The 17032-nt window shown below is 44.1% G+C and overlaps 1 protein-coding gene across 3 annotated transcripts; it reads left to right on the forward strand.

Annotated features, from left to right (window-relative positions):
- Positions 1–687: 687 nt before the first annotated feature.
- LOC124002469 (UTP--glucose-1-phosphate uridylyltransferase-like) lies at positions 688–17006 on the forward strand. Of its 3 annotated transcripts, none has more exons than XM_046309884.1 (10): positions 688–862; positions 2944–3059; positions 7886–7993; positions 13883–14068; positions 14259–14392; positions 14756–15053; positions 15369–15566; positions 15823–16065; positions 16227–16331; positions 16492–17006. In XM_046309884.1, exons 2-10 carry the CDS (start codon positions 2961–2963, stop codon positions 16597–16599), a joined length of 1479 nt encoding a protein of 492 aa, XP_046165840.1. In that variant the 5' UTR covers positions 688–862; positions 2944–2960; the 3' UTR covers positions 16600–17006. The 3 variants fall into 3 exon arrangements, with proteins under 3 accessions (XP_046165840.1, XP_046165841.1, XP_046165839.1); XM_046309885.1 differs by lacking the exon at positions 688–862 and adding an exon at positions 1603–1743; XM_046309883.1 differs by lacking the exon at positions 688–862 and adding an exon at positions 1750–1952.
- Positions 17007–17032: the final 26 nt, after the last annotated feature.

Genomic DNA, 17032 nt, shown 5'->3' on the forward strand with positions numbered 1-17032 from the left:
CTAGGCAAGTCAGTTAAGAACAAATTATTTTTTCAATGACAGCCAACACCGGCCAAACCAGGACGACACTGGGCCAATTGTACGTCGACCTAAGGGACTGTTGTGATACAGCCTGGATTCAAACCAGTGTCTCTAGTGACGCCTCCAGCACTGAGATGCAGTTCCTTAGACCACTGTGCCACTCGGGAGCCCAATGCATTTCTGGAATTAAAGTTTTCCTACCAAGATGGATGTATTTTTAGGATTTCTCTCATCCCTCATCAGCTGACCACCAGAACCAGGGTGACTGGTGGCCTAAAAAAGCATGGTACCAGGCCCAAAAGCAGAAGGCCTCCACTGAGGTTTGGGGTGTGTTTGGGGACTCTTTGGAGGGGTGGATTAAGGCTCAAAGATATTTGGGGAAAAAAGGCTATTAAAAGGAAAAATAGGTGAGAAGAAGGTGGTGACTAATACTCAGATTAGTCAGCAGAGTTGCCATCTGAAAGGCATTAGGTAATTCGTAAATTATTTTATTTTATTTATGCTTTTTATTTTTGATGGAGAGCCTTTGTTATAAAAATACAAGTTGGAAGAGCTCAGGTCCACCCTCGTGAACAAGATTCTGATTGGGTAAGCGGATTTTCGCATGTTTTGATTGGCCACTAACTCACCAATCGTTTGCCCTGGCAAGAAGCCATCTTCGACATATCCGGTTTTACTTTGGCGTTGCAAGAAGCCTGTCAAAAATAAATATACTCCTCAGGACAGTGAAAATGTACCTTTTAAAGTGTTAATTTGTTTCACAGGCCGAAACCCAGCTCGCTAAAGTAGCCAAGCACCTTGGAGTTCTTTGGTGGATTGATATCAAAATAATTATCGTCAGGTGGGTAGCCAATGCAATGAATTACGTTTGAAACATGTTGCGTGTGATGTAAATGCACTACTAGAGCCTTATAAACTAAACAATTGGCTGCTGGCATGGATATCTTAGTTGCTACCGCTGCTGCAGTATGGCTAACCTGCCCCTGCCACTTCGTCTTCAAATGTACAGTGGCATGTAACCAAGATAGCGCATCGTGTGGCTAAAGTCAACCCAGGGTCAAATTAATCAATACAAATAATGTATGAACCGTACGCCAGAGTGCTAAACAGCCGCTTATCAACGGCGGGGTAGGACCAACCATGCTATAGAAGGGCTATGATGCTATTCAAGGAACTGCGTTATGGGGAAATGTGGGCAAATCTAACGTCACATATTTTGCCCACGAATGTGACGTATGGATACGACCAGAGATGCGTGTTCCATAATACATCAACTCCATATTAATTCCTAACTCTCTCGGCTGCCTGCTGTGCTAAAAGTTGAAGGCACTGTAGCCTACATATACATTCATCGGACATATCAGCTGGCAAGCACTTATCAAATAACGTTATGCGTGTAACTTAATTCCGTTAGTGAGACATTTAGCGATTGTTCCATGCTAAGAGGGCTTGTCACTAACTACCATATCCACGAAGTCCAAAACCCCGCCTATTTCTATTAGAATACTATTTTACACCTAACCTCAACCACACTGCTAACCTTGTGTCTATCCTTAAATTAACACTAAAAATAAAAACTTTTTTTTCCTCTCCAGAAATGTTGACCACGTAGCCCATTTAGACTTTTGTGACTGTGCTATCTAGTGGAAACCCTAGAGAGGTGGGAGAGCTGAGAACAGTACATCTGAACTGATGAGTGGTGTCTGGTTTACTGATGGATTGGTACGTTGTTTATTGAGACTGCAGTTCATATTTTCTCAAGCGCGAGCGGCTGTCACTGGTATCTGGTGTCAAGTCATTGACGTTTATCTTTTATTGTAATATTTTCTGGCAAATTACTGAAGACTATAGCCTAGACTTTGGGGATCTTATTTGGATAAACTTCCTTGGCACATATTTTGTCATACGTCAAAAGATGTCTGTTTTTGAAGGTATGTTTTCTGTACCTGTCTGCTATTGATGGCTCTTAAACAGTTATATTTTCCATGAATCTGTAAGTCACTTTTTCTCTTCTCTTATTTTGGAATTATTTTCACTTTTTGAAAGGCAGTGCATTCCTTTTACCTATCTATTTCTTCTGATGCCATCTTGAATTTAGGCTACTGAGGCTATAGATTTCACCACATCAGTATTATGCAATACTGGAAATTGCCAAATTAGGCAACCAATCTCTTAGTGGGGGATATTTTCATCTTGAGTGAAAATGTCAATTGGAACAATTGCATGTCAATTGTAACCAGAGCTGGGTTGCTGCTATTTTTATATTATTTTCTTAACATAATACATCCTGTGTTGAACAGAGGGTGAATGAACCACAGTTGACTGGTTCAATAATGGAGAGGCAGGTAGGCTATCATTGGTTAGGAACGTAACCAAAAGGTTGCTGGTTCGAATCCCCGAGCATACTTGGTGAAAAATCTGTTTGTGCCCTTGAGCAACCTTCATTGCTCCTGTAAGTCGCTCTGGACAAGCACGTCTGCTAAATTACTTACATATGATAATATTGACCCAATAGGCTTGACTTGTTCATGGTATAATGGACATCGGAAGAAAATGCTAGATGTCCATTAAAATAGATCCAATAAGCCAGCATGTGGGTAGACATTTGCATGGCATCATATGTAACCATGTTCCATTTCACTTATTGTAAAATAATGTGCTTGCTTGCTTATGAATGACTACAAGCTGCCTTGCTCGTTAGAACACAGGCATGCAGTTGTTTCAAGAAGGTTTTGACTGATCTTTAAACTGACCATTTTCTGTCTTTGATAGTTTTGAATGGTTCCTGCAGAATGAACAAACTCCTTTTTTCTCTCTCTCCCCTTTGGCCTCATACTATTTGATTGTTTTGAATTGTTCAAGCAGACTGAATGATGAAATACCTCCTCTGTTGCTTTTTTTTCTCTCTCCTTTCTCCGGCAGATCTCAGCAAAGCCGGGATGGCAGAGTTTCAGGAGAAGCTGCGGCTTCAGCATGAGACCTCCATGCACAAAGAGCTGGAGAAGCTGCTGACCACAGTCAAGGGGGCTGAACAGGAGGTGGGCCTGGGGTTTAGGAGTTTGGAGCGAGAGTACCTGGTGCATGTTTGTGTATCTAGGGTGGTTGTTTTGGAGGAGTGAGGAAATGTCTTACCCATCCAGAACTCAGTCCAGCAGGGCAACAGGATGGTGAATGACCTGCGTCTCTCTCAATGGGTCAAACACAGATGCACGCTCTTTGCACGCTCTTTCTACCTCTTTCTGCTCCTCTCCCCATCTTTTCACCTCCCCACTCTTTTCTCCCTTGTTTACTTTAAGCCCCAGCAGGCTTGCTTTTAAACCCCTTCTCTATATGATGTAGGCCATACATTCCCACAGAAATCATTGTCACTTTTCATCACCACTGAGCCCTCACCTTACAAAAGCATCAGCTATTACCATGCCATCCAACAAGCACAGTGCACAACGCATATGACCAGAAACTGGAAAGACAATTCTCCCTGCTTAGCAAACAGTTTGTATGCAGTTAGCATTGCTACTGCTAACTAAAGCATTGGCACGATGGCAAAGCTTACAAGATAAGCATTATCGCTCTGTAGAGTAAGTGGTTCATTTTTTACTCTGCTCCTCGTTTCACTTCAAACACAACACATTAAAGTTAGACTGCGGAGGGGGGAGAAAAGGCAATTAAAACCCACTGAGGAGACCGGAGGGTTTAGGAACGAACAGTGAGATGGGCTAGGTGGGAGTTCTATGATTATACCAATGGGGGCATTTAGAACACACTGAACTGTAACGTACATGAAAGCCATTAAGCAAAGGTCAAAAAGGAGGGTTGCGGGCAGAATGCTTTGATTATAGGGAGTGGGCAGGAAATGATGAAAGTCTATGCTTCACCAAACAGACTGCATCAACAGACTAGAGAAATAATGATGCACATCATTTGTAATACAAATATTGAGTTCAGATGTAGCCTATATGACACATCAAAAAGTATTTAACTGTGTATGTTATTATTGGATTGGTGAGGCGGGGGTGTCAATGTAAATAGTCCGGTGGCCATTTTATTAATTGTTCAGCAATCTTATTGCTTGGGGTTAGATGCTGTGAACATATACAGGATCGGTGGGTCTCCCGCGGGATGGTTGAGCTAACGTAGGCTAATGCGATTAGCATGATGTTGTAAGTAACAAGAACATTTCTCAGGACATAGACATATCTGATATTGGCAGAAAGATTAACAAAAATTTAAGCTAACTTCACTGTCCAATTTACAGTAGATATAACAGTGAAATAATACCATGCTATTGTTTGAGGAGAGTGCACAGTTATGAACTGAAAGTTATCAATAAACCAATTAGGCACATCTTGATACAAAAGTTTGAACATAAATGCAATGGTTCATTGGATCAGTCTAAACCTCTAAAACGTTGCACATACACTGCTGCCATCTAGTGGTCACAATCTAAATTATGCCTCTTCATATATTGGCCTTTCTTTTGCATTTCAAAGATGATGGTAAAAAAAAAGTTGTTTTATTTTCTTTATATTATCTTTTACCAGATCTAATGTGTTATTCTCCTACATTCCTTTCACATTTCGACAAACTTCAAAGTGTTACCTTTCAAAGGGTATCAAAAATATGCATATCCTTGCTTCAGGTCCTGAGCTACAGGCAGTTAGATTTGGGTATGTATTTTTAGGCAAAAATGGAAAAAGGGGTCCGCTTGCCGAGCGGTAGCAGAGAACAGTGTATGACTTGGGTGACTGGAGTCTCTGACAATTGTTTGGGGCTTTCCTCTGACACCGCCTATTATATAGGAACTGGGTGGCAGGAAGCTAGGCCCCAGTGATGTACTGGGCCGTACGTACTACCCGCTGTCGCGCCTTACGGTCTGATGCAACCGGTCAGGATGCTCTCGACGGTGCAGCTGTAAAACTTTGGGGACCCATGGCAAATCTTTTCAGGCTCCTTTGTGGAGATGATAGTTAGTTGGTGATGTGGACACCAAGGAACCTGAAACTCTCAACCAGCTCCATTACAGCCCCGTCGATGTTAATGGGGGGCCTATTCGGCCGCCTTTTCCTGTAGTCCATGATCAACTCCTTTGTCTTGCTCACTTTGAGGGAGAGGTTGTTGTCCTGGCACCACGCTGCCAAGTCTCTGACCTCCTTCCTATAGGCTGTCTCATCGTTGTCGGTGATCAGGCCTAACTACCACTGTTGTGTCATCAGCAAACTTAATTATGGTGCTGGAGCCATGTTAGGCCACGCAGTCGTGGGTGAACAGGGAGTACAGTAGGGGACTAAGTACACACCTCTCAGGGGCCCCAGTGTTGAGGATTAGCGGAGTCAATCACCACCTTCCGCCGGAGACACCTGAAACCCCACCTCTTTAAGGAATACCTAGGATAGGATAAGTAATCCCTCTCACCCCCCCCTTAAGTTTTAGATGCACTATTGTAAAGTGACTGTTCCACTGGATGTCATAAGGTGAATGCACCAATTTGTAAGTCGCTCTGGATAAGAGCGTCTGCTAAATGACTTAAATGTAAATGTAAATGTTGTTGCCTACCCATTTCCACCGGGGGGGGACTTCCCGTCAGGAAGTCCAGGATCCAGTTGCAGAGGGAGGTGTTTAGTCCAAGGGTCCTTAGCTTAGTGATGAGCTTCATGGGCACTATGGTGTGGAACGCTGAGCTTTAGTCAAAGAACAGCATTCTCACATAGGTGTTCCTTTTGTCCAGGTGGGAAAGGGCAGTGTGGAGTGTGATTTGAGATTGCGTTATCTGTGGATCTGTTGGGACAGTATGAGAGTTGGAGTGGGTCTAGTGTATCCGGGGAGGATTTTGTTGATGTGAGCCATGACCAGCCTTTCAAAGCACGTCATGGCTACCGATGTGAGTGCTACGGGGCAGTAATCATTTATGCAGGTTACCTTTGCTTCCTTGGGCACAGGGACTATGGTGGTCTGCTTGAAACATGTAGGTATTACAGACTCGGTCAGGGAGAGGTTGAAAATGTCAGTGAAGACACTTGCCAGTTGGTCCGTGCATGCTTTGAGTACACGTCCTTATAATCAGTCTGGCCCAGCGGCATTGTGAATGTTGACCTGTTTTAAGGTCTTGCTCACATCGGCTACCGAGAGTGTTATCACACAGTCGTCGGAACAGCTTGTGCTCTCGTGCATGCTTCCGTGTTGCTTGCCTCGAAGCGAGCATTAAAGGCATTTAGCTCGTCTGGTAGGGTTGCTTCACTGGGCAGCTCGCGTCTGGGTTTCCCTTTGTAGTCTGTAATAGTTTTCAAGCACTGCCACATCCGACGAGCGTCAGAGCCGGTGTAGTAGGATTTACCCCCCCAAAATCAAGAATGATAATTTGCACCAAAGTAGACATCATGCCAAACTTCAAATCCCTGCAAGCTCCTGCAAGTCATCTCTAGCTGACACCTTTGCTAACAGTTATTGTATCAATTCAAAACTTGCACAAGACATTTCACAGAATTGTCCATTTTTAAAGAAATGTAGCCAATTTATTCATTGCTAACATTATTAGATACTTCATCCAGAGATTCTTACCCTTGCCTCGATTCGGCAGTCTCGTCCAGATCATGTCATTGGTAGTTCTTTATGATAGCCAAATTGGCAGCTAATTAGCATTTCATTTTTGGGGGGTAAATACAGGCAAATATATTGACAAAGTCACCTTGTCCTAGAGATTTACACGGTTAATAACACCATGTCCCTGTTTGACCATTAGGTTTTATGACTCATACTGTGGTACTCTATTCCAGTACAAGCACACCTGACTCAAATGTTTTACTAATTATCAGGCTGACAGGAGATGTGGCTCAAGGAACTCTTCTGGGTCCTCTCATCTTCCTTTCAGCCATTGACAGCAAAGCCCGGGATGTCGAAAGTAGGTGGAAATATGTTGACGATCTAAATCTGGTCCCATACCCTTTCTGGATCGAGGGCCAGGAGATCAAAGCGTGTGATAGTGTGAACACTTTTTTAGAGCTAATGGTACAGAAAGACTTACAATTGGGCAAGCAGTTTGCTACTATGGTAACCAAGAGCAACAGAAAACGTTTTGTCCTTCGCCTCCTTAAAAGGTTCCATGTGCCACAGGAAGACCTGGTTTGCATTTAGACCGACTACAGATGCCCCACCCTGGAATATTGCGCTCCGGCTTGACACAGCTCACTGAACCAGGCCCAGTCTGGTGACCTGGAGCGTATTCAGAAGAGGGTATGCCGCACCATCCTAGGAGGATAATCCAGTTATACTGAGGCACTTCAGACTCTGTCCGTAACCCGGCTTCATGAAAGACAGACAACTCTACACTGACTTCGCCATCAGCCTCCTAAAATCTCAATTCCTAGACTGGCTAACCCCTGACTGAATCACAGTGACGGGCAGGAACACCTACAGCCAAAACAAACTGACTACCAAAGTCTAGTTTACCAATCCCATATTTCTGCTCGTTGATTAATTATTCTCTTCAAGACCACAGGACATTATTTATTTAGATTTTTGTAAATGAAAAATGTTGCTCATGTCCATTCATATTTGGTATGCTTATGGATTTGTGTTGACTGCTATATGAGTGTAAAAACAAACTAATTACCCCCCCAAAAATCAAGCCTTTTATTAGTTGAATCAGGTGTGCTGGTTCTGGAATACATCAATTAAGTGGAGATGGCTAAAGTTACTAGAGGTTTGGGAGACACTGATTTAGGCTTTAGTAATGTTACAATTTCAATCGTGTCAGTATTTTTATCAAGCTATGTTCTGCGTGTGAATTGGATGCTATAATGTATCAATAATGTGGATCTTGATCATTTGCGTCCATGCAGAGTCTGATCCTAGGCACTTTCTATTTCAGATTTCCAAAAAGGACTTTGAGGGTTTTAAGAACCTCTTCCACAGATTCCTCCAGGTGAAAGGACCCTCTGTGAAATGGGACAAGATCCACAAGCCCCCAGAGGATCTGGTGAGTAGTTTGGTTTTAACCTTGGTTTTAAAGCTCAGGCATTCGTTATTTGCACAAGAAATGACAAAACATTGTCATACAGATCAGCCTGTGTCTAAAAATGGTTCCCTTCCTTACCATTGGAAATCCATTGTTTCTGCAGGTGTAGACCCTCTTGTACAAAAAGGGATTATCTGACCTGTAGTTTCTTTTATTTTGAATAAAGTCTTTGTTGCATATTTAGTGCTAGTCCACAAACTAGGGTCTCAGAAACACTGTTTTGAGTGTAGCATCTCTATGTGTATGTTGGGTGAGATTAGATCTGTAGGCCAAAGCCCTCTTCTACAATGAACATCTGAGCAGATAGATGCGGCCCCTTTGAACTGAACATGAGAGCTGTAGTGGCTGTCATGTGACACTGGCTCTATGGGGGCAGAATGTTGTGGTCCTGTCGTCCTGCAGCATACCAGGGGAGAGTCTGGGACAGAAAGCCCAGTGTTGGGTTTCCTCCACTGGGACGGGAGCCAGGCGCCAGAACACCAAGCCCTCCACATGGTCTACGTCCCCATCCTCTCCCAGCTGACTGGAACATGTGAGGCTCCAGTCAGAGAGGGAGTGTTACAGCTTAAGGGTCACTGGGGCGTGGGCTCTCCCCCCCCCCGAGTCTAAATGTCGAAGAATGTAGCGTTTTGAGTAGTGCTGGTCAAGAGAGTGCGCCTGCGGTGACAGGAGGTAGACTCCGTTAAAGGAAGGAGGGGGGCGTTTCAGGGAGACCTGGGCTGGAACCACTGACCCATGGAACACTTAGGCCACATGCAGGAAGGCTACATCCAGTTGGTATATAGATGCACACACTTGTTTGTGAGTCTACATTCCCAAGCTCGTGAAGCCCACAGATTATAATGAGTACGTAGTAGGGTATGGAAACAAGCACCCCGCACCAACAGAACTGAAACGAGGTAACCAGATCCAAGAACAGAGTGTGTAGCTATGGGTCAAAGCCAGCCAGCTATTTATCACCTGGGTGACATTTCAGTATCTCTGAGAGCCTGACACCCCCACCTTCCTGAAATAACCCCCAGCTCATAGGTTACCTTATAAATAGCCTGACCTCTCCAGCATTCGAAAGCACAGCCTTGAGGGAGCAGGATTCTGGCCTGGGGTGATATTTGGCTTACCCTGCCCCGAACCCACCTCGTGGGTGTGTAGGCTTATCTGCTCTAGCAACCTCATTCTAGGACCGTCTTAAGACCGTCTTGTTTTGGGACGTGATTCATGGTCACGACCATAAGGCTAGGAGTAAGGAACTTGAAACCGGATCTGGACTCGTTCCCCACTTGTGACATAGACACAGGTCCCGATAGATACCGTCTGCTTCTCTACCAGATTCTCCATTCCCTCCCAGTTATGTAATCGCTTCATCGCCAAGGACACACAGTATCTGCAAAACGCAAAGCTTTTGCTCTTAGGTCAATATTGCTTGTTTTGCAGAGATTGACTGTTTGAAGTCCATGGCTGCTAGGAAGCCTGAAAATGCACCTCTGAGTTTGCATTCTCAATATTTAGTTGTTCTAATGCTTTGTCGGCTAGCTAAGTGCATGGAATGAACCCTACATTTTGAGTAGCCTAGTGAATAATAACGACCCAAGTATGGAACCTTGTGGCACTACAGTATTTATAGGAAGCATTTCAGACATTGTACCATCAACCTATACACTTTTGATTTGATAGTTTTCCACATTCTAAAGAGATTATTCTGGTTCTTTTCTGTTTCACTCTAGTAAAACTCTTTCTTTGCCTTATAAATAAGTGCTGTTTCACTTCTCTAAATCTAGTCCAGTCTGTTGCCAGACTGTATTACTTTGGCCCAAACCACATTTGGTTCATGAATAAACTCTGTTAGATCCCCAGAAAACCCATGGATTATCTCAACCCTTATGAGTTTGAGCGACTGAAATTCTCTTGAAAGACTACACAGGAAGCCTTGCTCATCACATTTTCTAAAATTCAGTTTCAATGAATGGTGGTTGGTTTTGGTTTTGTCTTTGTAAAGGGAACTACGTAACTCACAATGAAAGTAATCTCTTTTTGTTGTTGAGAGTAATGGCACTTCACCTCAATAGCCCAGACTTTGGTAAACGCATCTTATGGTGCTGGGTTATGACTGACGATGGTGAACCCACACCTTCAGACGCTGTGTGGTCTTGACTCCAACAGAGCCATGAGAGACTATTGTGTGTTGGGAAGGATCCCCCATAAGGTAAGAAACATTGGTATGTCTTCGAGAGCAAAATGTTCATGGTGATGGAATTAGTAATCAGAAAACCATTTGGTTACTTCTCTCTTGATCTTTTGATACTCTTGAGATATCTTGATTAGGGCCTGGGACGATAGCAGTATCGTGGCAAGGAAACAAAACAAAAAGCATATTTAAATTCTTTAGGAAAACGACCCTAATGTTGGAAACAAACATTATATTGTCCTCCAGAGTCACAAGTATTTATTTTTCAAGCTATAACACACAATATTCTACATACAGCAGGTTTTAAAGGGCCAAAGTGTTTGTTCTGTTGTGTTTTAATGTTTGCCATGGAAAGAATATCGCAATACTGGTATCTTCCCCAGTGGTGCGTATTCATGGATGCCAAGGGAAGCCAGGCGCACCAAAATGTTTTACCAAAATGTTCTTCAATTCGCAAGAGTCTGAAATGTATCTCACCAGAAAAAGCATCCGAGCGAGCAAAACAATGCCCCTCTGTCTCTGTGTAGACAATCTATCTATCCGATGTTGTCTGGTCAAAAAGAGTATGACATTGTTGCTGCCCGTAGCATTGAATGCCAGCGAAGCCAGTGAACATTTGGCCTCCCTTGATTAAAAAACAAAACAAAACTATAAAATAATAGCCAATCAGCGAACTCAACTGTGAATGGTCCTGGTGCACCAAAAAGAGTGTCAAGGGAATTCCATTTGGAACTTGCTTCACTCCAATCACATCAAGAGCAATATGTCATTGGCAGAAACAACTTGAATTGTTGCATCTCGTTGTTGTTAGCTAAAATTCTATACTGAACAAAAATAAACGCAACGTGCCACAATTTTACTGAGTTACAGTTCATATAAAGAATTAGAAATAAATTAGGCCCTAATCTATGGATTTTACATGAATGGGCAGGGGCACAACCATGGGTGGGCCTGGGAGGGCATAGGCTCACCCACTCGGGAGGCAGGACCTGTCAATCAGAATGTGTTTTTCACCACAAAAGGGCTTTAATTACAGACAGAAATACTCCTCAGGATCATCTGGCTGGTCTCAGACGATCCTGCAGGTGAAGAAGCCGGATGTGGAGGTCCTGGGCTGGCGTGGTTACACGTGGTCTGCAGTTGTGAGGCTGGTTGGACGTACTGCCAAATTCTCTAAAATGAAGTTGGAGGTGGCTTATGGTTGATTAATTAACATTAAATTCTCTGGCAAATGCTCTGGTGGACATTCCTGCAATCAGCATGCCAATTACACACTCCCTCAATACTGGGGAGATCTGTGGCATTTTGTTGTGACACAACTGCACATTTTAGAGTGGCCTTTTCTTTTGTGCAATGATTATGCTGTTTAATCAGCTTCTTGATATGCCACACCTGTCAGGTGGATGGATTATCTTGGCAAAGGATAAATGATCACTAACAGGAATGTAAACACATTTTTCCACAAAATTTGACAGAAGCATTTTGTACATATGGAAAATGTCTAAGGTTTTATTTCAGCTCATTAAACATGAGACCAACACTTTACATGTTGCGTTTTTATATTTCTGTTCAGTGTAAATTAGCCATGGATGGTAGATTTGGACTTGACTTAATTCTCCGTACTGGCCAATGATTATAACGGCGATTCTGATCCAACCATAAATTGTGCCCCTGTGCTCGATTTCTATACAACTGTCAGCAACAGATGTGTCCGAAATAGCCAAATCCACTCATTTGATTGGGTGTCCACATACTTTTGTATCACGTTCGCAAGGAATATGAACTAACAGGTTATAGAGCAAACAACGCAATTATCACAACACATAGGTTGTAATATGGCATTTAATGATATTTAATCTTGATTTGACTTTCTGACATGAGAGTTGTGAGATCTTGGATATTGTAGAGCTTGGGTCAGTCTTTGGTCATGTCAAAATGGTGACCAACATGAAGATTTAGCCTAAATGTTGTTTAAAATATATATTTTTTGCAGCTAAAGGTCAGCTATTTAAGAATCCTTATTGAATTTTATTTTAGCCTGTATGTCTTGAGGGAAATAGAATGACCTGGCTCTCCAGACTCCTATTCATTTAAAAGGGGCTATAGTTGTGGTGAGAATCAGCCTAGTGGTTGAACTATAAAAGGGTTTTGAACCCTCTACCACCTAACAAGTGTCTTACACGTTGCTTTGTGTATTTTCCAATAGTCCACACACACTGAATACAGTACACACTGTGAAACAATACATGGGGTTTGTTGAGAGAAGTGCATAGCCTGCCTCCTCTGTAGCCTATAGGGCACGTTTCCCAGAATGTAAGCCTTTTTTTTAGTAAAGGACTAGGCTTTCTCCTAATCTGTCTGGTCCTGGAGAACACTGCCCATAGCATTGGGATATCAAATTATAGGATAGCTTTGAAATGGCCTATTGTGGGTGTATCTGCGGGAAGACATTGTCAATATACTGTGAGGATTCCTTCATGGTTTGAATTCCTTCATGGTCACACTCTCGTCTCAATGGTTCGTCCCATGAAGGTGTGAGCAGTAAGGAAGAGGATGAGGCCTGGCTGCCTGTTACCATGCCAACTCTGAAAGGGTAGCCTCCCTCCGACGGTGCAGGAAGTGTGTTGAAACGTTGAGCAGGAGGTGTCCTCGCACCCTCCTCCGTCTGTCTATGCATGTGAGGAGGATGGTGATGGGAGGTAAAGTAAGGAGGTGTGTCTGTATGTGTGTTGAAGGCAGTGTAACGGATTGCGTAGAAGTTGAGGTCTTGAGTGTGACACACACACTATATTTACTCCTTGTACAACACAAGAGGACAAAAAGGACGTGTCATTTTTCCATTTGCCAACAGCGGGGCCAGTAAAGGCCAGAGGGCCTGTTCCTTGTCCCCTGGGAAGTATTCTAAATGACTGGAAGTACAGGAAAGGACATTCAAATGGTTAATTATACCCACAAAGTCTGACTATACCCCATCCAGCTTACTGTATTCAGCTCACAGTAAAACATACCATATTAACAGTTTGCCCTTTTCAATTATGTAGGCATTTTCTGCAGGGGTGTTATGTTCTCCCCTCAGTCTCTGTGTGAGGATGTACTTTAGCTCCACCGCTCTGGGTTTTGACAGCTGTTGCCATGGCTTCACTGAGTAGCACTGTTGCGTAATAGGAGTTTGGAGTGATGCCAGCTCCCTCCTCCTCTCCAACCCTCCAAAACAGAGCACTCCACCCCCCCCCCTCACCCTACCTTGAGCAACTTCAATACTGCCCCCAAGCTGTTAACTGCTGAACTGAAGATCCAACATCAAGGATTGATATAAAAGGTTGCCTGTGGTAAGTGAACTGAGCAGTCGGCAAGTTGAGTCTTCTGTGGTCAACCCGTTGGACAGGTGAATTATTTTATTGACAACGACCAAACCGCAACACATTCCTGTAGCCTAAACTGATATATCTGGACCCTCCCCATTGTTTAATAGAATCCATCAATTTCTGTCATTTCTGTGTAACTTACTCACTACATTGTTAGTGGAGGAACGTGTGGCCTGCACTGAAGTGTTCTCAACATTGCCAGTCTGCGTTTAAACAGCTATACATTTCTGGGCAAGTGATACATCTTCAGGCTACTCCTAGTATCTGACCTCTGACCTGTACTTCTTTCCCTTTCTGTTGCAGATCCACCCCTATGACAAGATCAAGGCCCAGGTGCTACCGGACAGCGTGGCGGCCAGCCTCAACAAGCTGGTGGTGGTCAAGCTCAACGGAGGCCTTGGCACCAGCATGGGCTGCAAGGGCCCCAAGAGTGTCATTAGTGTCCGCAATGAGAACACCTTCCTGGACCTCACTGTCCATCAAATAGAGGTAGAGGATACTGTACTGTACCATTTTTTTGGTCCGAGTGAACATAACACTTAAAAGATGCCAGAATGTTAACTAGAGCTAGTTATTGTAGTACTAGATATTCCTATTTCTACATTCAACATCATTTATGACGGAATGACAAACTATTTGGGAGCCAAACTCCAGTTGTAAAAATGCCTCTCCCTCTCAGCACTTAAACAAGACATTCAACGTGGACGTGCCTCTGGTTCTCATGAACTCCTTCAACACAGACGAGGACACTAAGAAGATCCTGCAGAAGTACACACACCACCGGGTGCACATCCACACGTTCAACCAGAGCAGGTAACACACACACAGACGTCCGCGCCTACAGAAATATACACATGGGTTGTGTTCAGCAGGGCACACTGTTTTAAAGCGTTTTTGCAATGTAAAATCCTAATGAGCGTTGCTCTTGAACAAGTTCAGGTACATTCCATTTTCTCTGTACTGGACATGATCCTGTTCTATTACGATCCCCCTTAACTCTTTCCTGAACATCCTCTCCTTTTTACACCCATCCATCGCTCTTCCACTCTCCATTTCCCGCTCTTCTCACCTCTACCTCACTTGACAGGTTGTCATTGTAAATAAGAATCAGTTCTCATTGACTTACCTGTATAGATAAAGGTAAATAACATTAAAACTCTCCTCCTGCCCCTCTAGATACCCGAGGATCAACAAGGAGTCCCTGCTGCCTGTGGCTAAGGACCTGGGAATGCACGGCGACCACTGCGACGCCTGGTACCCGCCCGGCCACGGAGACATCTACGCCAGCTTTTACAACTCCGGCCTGCTGGACCAGCTGATCGCCGCGGGCAAGGAGTACATCTTCGTGTCCAACATAGACAACCTGGGCGCCACCGTGGACCTGTTCATCCTCAACCACCTGATGACGCAGCCCAAAGACAAGCGCTGCGAGTTCATCATGGAGGTGACGGACAAGACCCGCGCAGATGTCAAGGTGAGCAGAGATTTGTGTGCTAGCTGGAAGCAGGCAAGGGGTACTGCCGGTTCTCTTTTCTCCCTGGTGGTTCATTAAATTGTTACTGTCGCTGAATGTCAGTCCTCACCTCGGCAGTATTTGGGGACCTTGGGGCTAAAGATTTAAGACCGTTAAGTGATAAAGCAACAATGGTAGAAGATGAAAAGATCATGATGAAAGTGACTTCCCTACAACTGTATGATCCATATATTGTACCGCAATGTAAAATGGCATACAGCCTATCATTTCCTGACTGCTCATGGTTTCTGCCACGCCTCTCAATCTCCTCCGCAGGGTGGCACGCTGATCCAGTACGACGACAAGCTGCGTCTGCTGGAGATTGCCCAGGTGCCCAAAGCCCACGTGGACGAGTTCAAGTCGGTCACGAAGTTCAAGATCTTCAACACCAACAACCTGTGGATCTCCCTGGCCGCCATTAAGAGGCTGCACGAGCAGAACGCCATGGACATGGAGATCATCGTCAACCCCAAGGTGAGAGGACGGATGAAAGGAGAGCCTTAATATTCTGGTATCTGTATCTACAGTGGGTTTAGTTCGTAGCCATGTGTTTTAGGGTTTCCTTTGAAATTATCTTAACCATCCCATTTTATATGAATTAATATTTTTCAGATGGCAGTCAACCATGGCCTCGTGACTCAACTACAATTAGATTTGCATCACTTTGTAATAGCCGCCACAAACTCACTGAACATTAGCACCAATTACCCTTCAACTACCTCCTCCCCAGACGCTGGATGGTGGTCTGAACGTGATCCAGTTAGAAACAGCGGTGGGCGCAGCGATCAAGGCCTTCGACAACGCCCTAGGTGTCAACGTGCCCCGTAGCCGCTTCCTTCCCGTCAAGACCTCGTCGGACCTGCTGCTGGTCATGTCAAACCTCTACAGCCTGGATGCCGGCTCGCTCACCATGAGCAAGAAGAGGGAGTTCCCCTCCACGCCACACGTCAAGCTGGGCAGCTCTTTCACCAAGGTAATGGAACCAAAATGTAGATTTCAATGCATTTTGTCGAGTCATTATGGCAGACATTTTGATTTATATATTTGTGTGGGTCTTTTTTGAAGGAGGTAGTCATTCATATTTCATGGTTTGAATAGGTTCTTGACAGTAGAAGTGACCTGTTCTGGTTGTAGGTCCATGACTTCCTGATGAGGTTTGAGAGCATCCCAGACATGCTAGAACTGGATCACCTGACAGTTTCAGGAGACGTCACCTTCGGAAAGAACGTCTCTCTCAAGGTAAAGGCTTCATACCCGAAATGGTACCTCATTCCTATTGCATAGTATTTACTTGGAATACAGAAAATTGATACTGGGCTAGTTTTGCTTGACATCTCGAACTGTTGATGTTTTGTGTGTTACATTTGTCTACACCCCCTCCTCACTATCCATTCCACAGGGAACTGTCATCATTATTGCCAATCACGGAGATAGGATTGATATTCCTGCCGGAGCGGTGCTGGAGAACAAGATTGTATCTGGCAACCTGCGCATCCTCGACCACTAAAGGCCTTCAGGACACAGACGAGACTCAAGGCCAAGAACAAACTATACCTAGGACTGTTGCAGAGCAAGAAAGACACAGGGTGCCATTCCACAGTTATGTGATCCACCATTTCAGATAAATTATCTGCAGCTTCAGAAAGACTACCGCAATCAGGGTAATTTTAAATCAGCTTAAAACGGATAGGATGGTCCTCCTAATGAGTGTTGTGGTTCAGCATACCATGCAAACACAAGGCTTCCGTTGGATACAAAAGCTGTTAGAGGGTTCTAAGGCTGTGTTTACACAAGCAGCCCAACTCTGAATTTACCCCCAATTATTTGACAAAAGAGATCAGAATTGGGCTGCCTGTGTAAACAGCCTCTGTTGCAAATTCTGAGCCAACTAACCTGAATAAAGTACAGTATGGATTCAATGTGTCAGTCTCTTGATTTTA

The sequence above is a fragment of the Oncorhynchus gorbuscha genome, linkage group LG18 (assembly GCF_021184085.1).
Source record: "Oncorhynchus gorbuscha isolate QuinsamMale2020 ecotype Even-year linkage group LG18, OgorEven_v1.0, whole genome shotgun sequence".
Classification (NCBI taxonomy): Eukaryota; Metazoa; Chordata; class Actinopteri; order Salmoniformes; family Salmonidae; genus Oncorhynchus; species Oncorhynchus gorbuscha.

Excerpts from the sequence above, each read along its gene's own strand:
- LOC124002469 (XM_046309883.1), top strand. Across the intron at positions 14,069-14,258 it reads TCACTGTCCATCAAATAGAG|CACTTAAACAAGACATTCAA; the intron begins GTAGAGGATACT and ends TCTCCCTCTCAG. Across the intron at positions 14,393-14,755 it reads CACACGTTCAACCAGAGCAG|ATACCCGAGGATCAACAAGG; the intron begins GTAACACACACA and ends CTGCCCCTCTAG.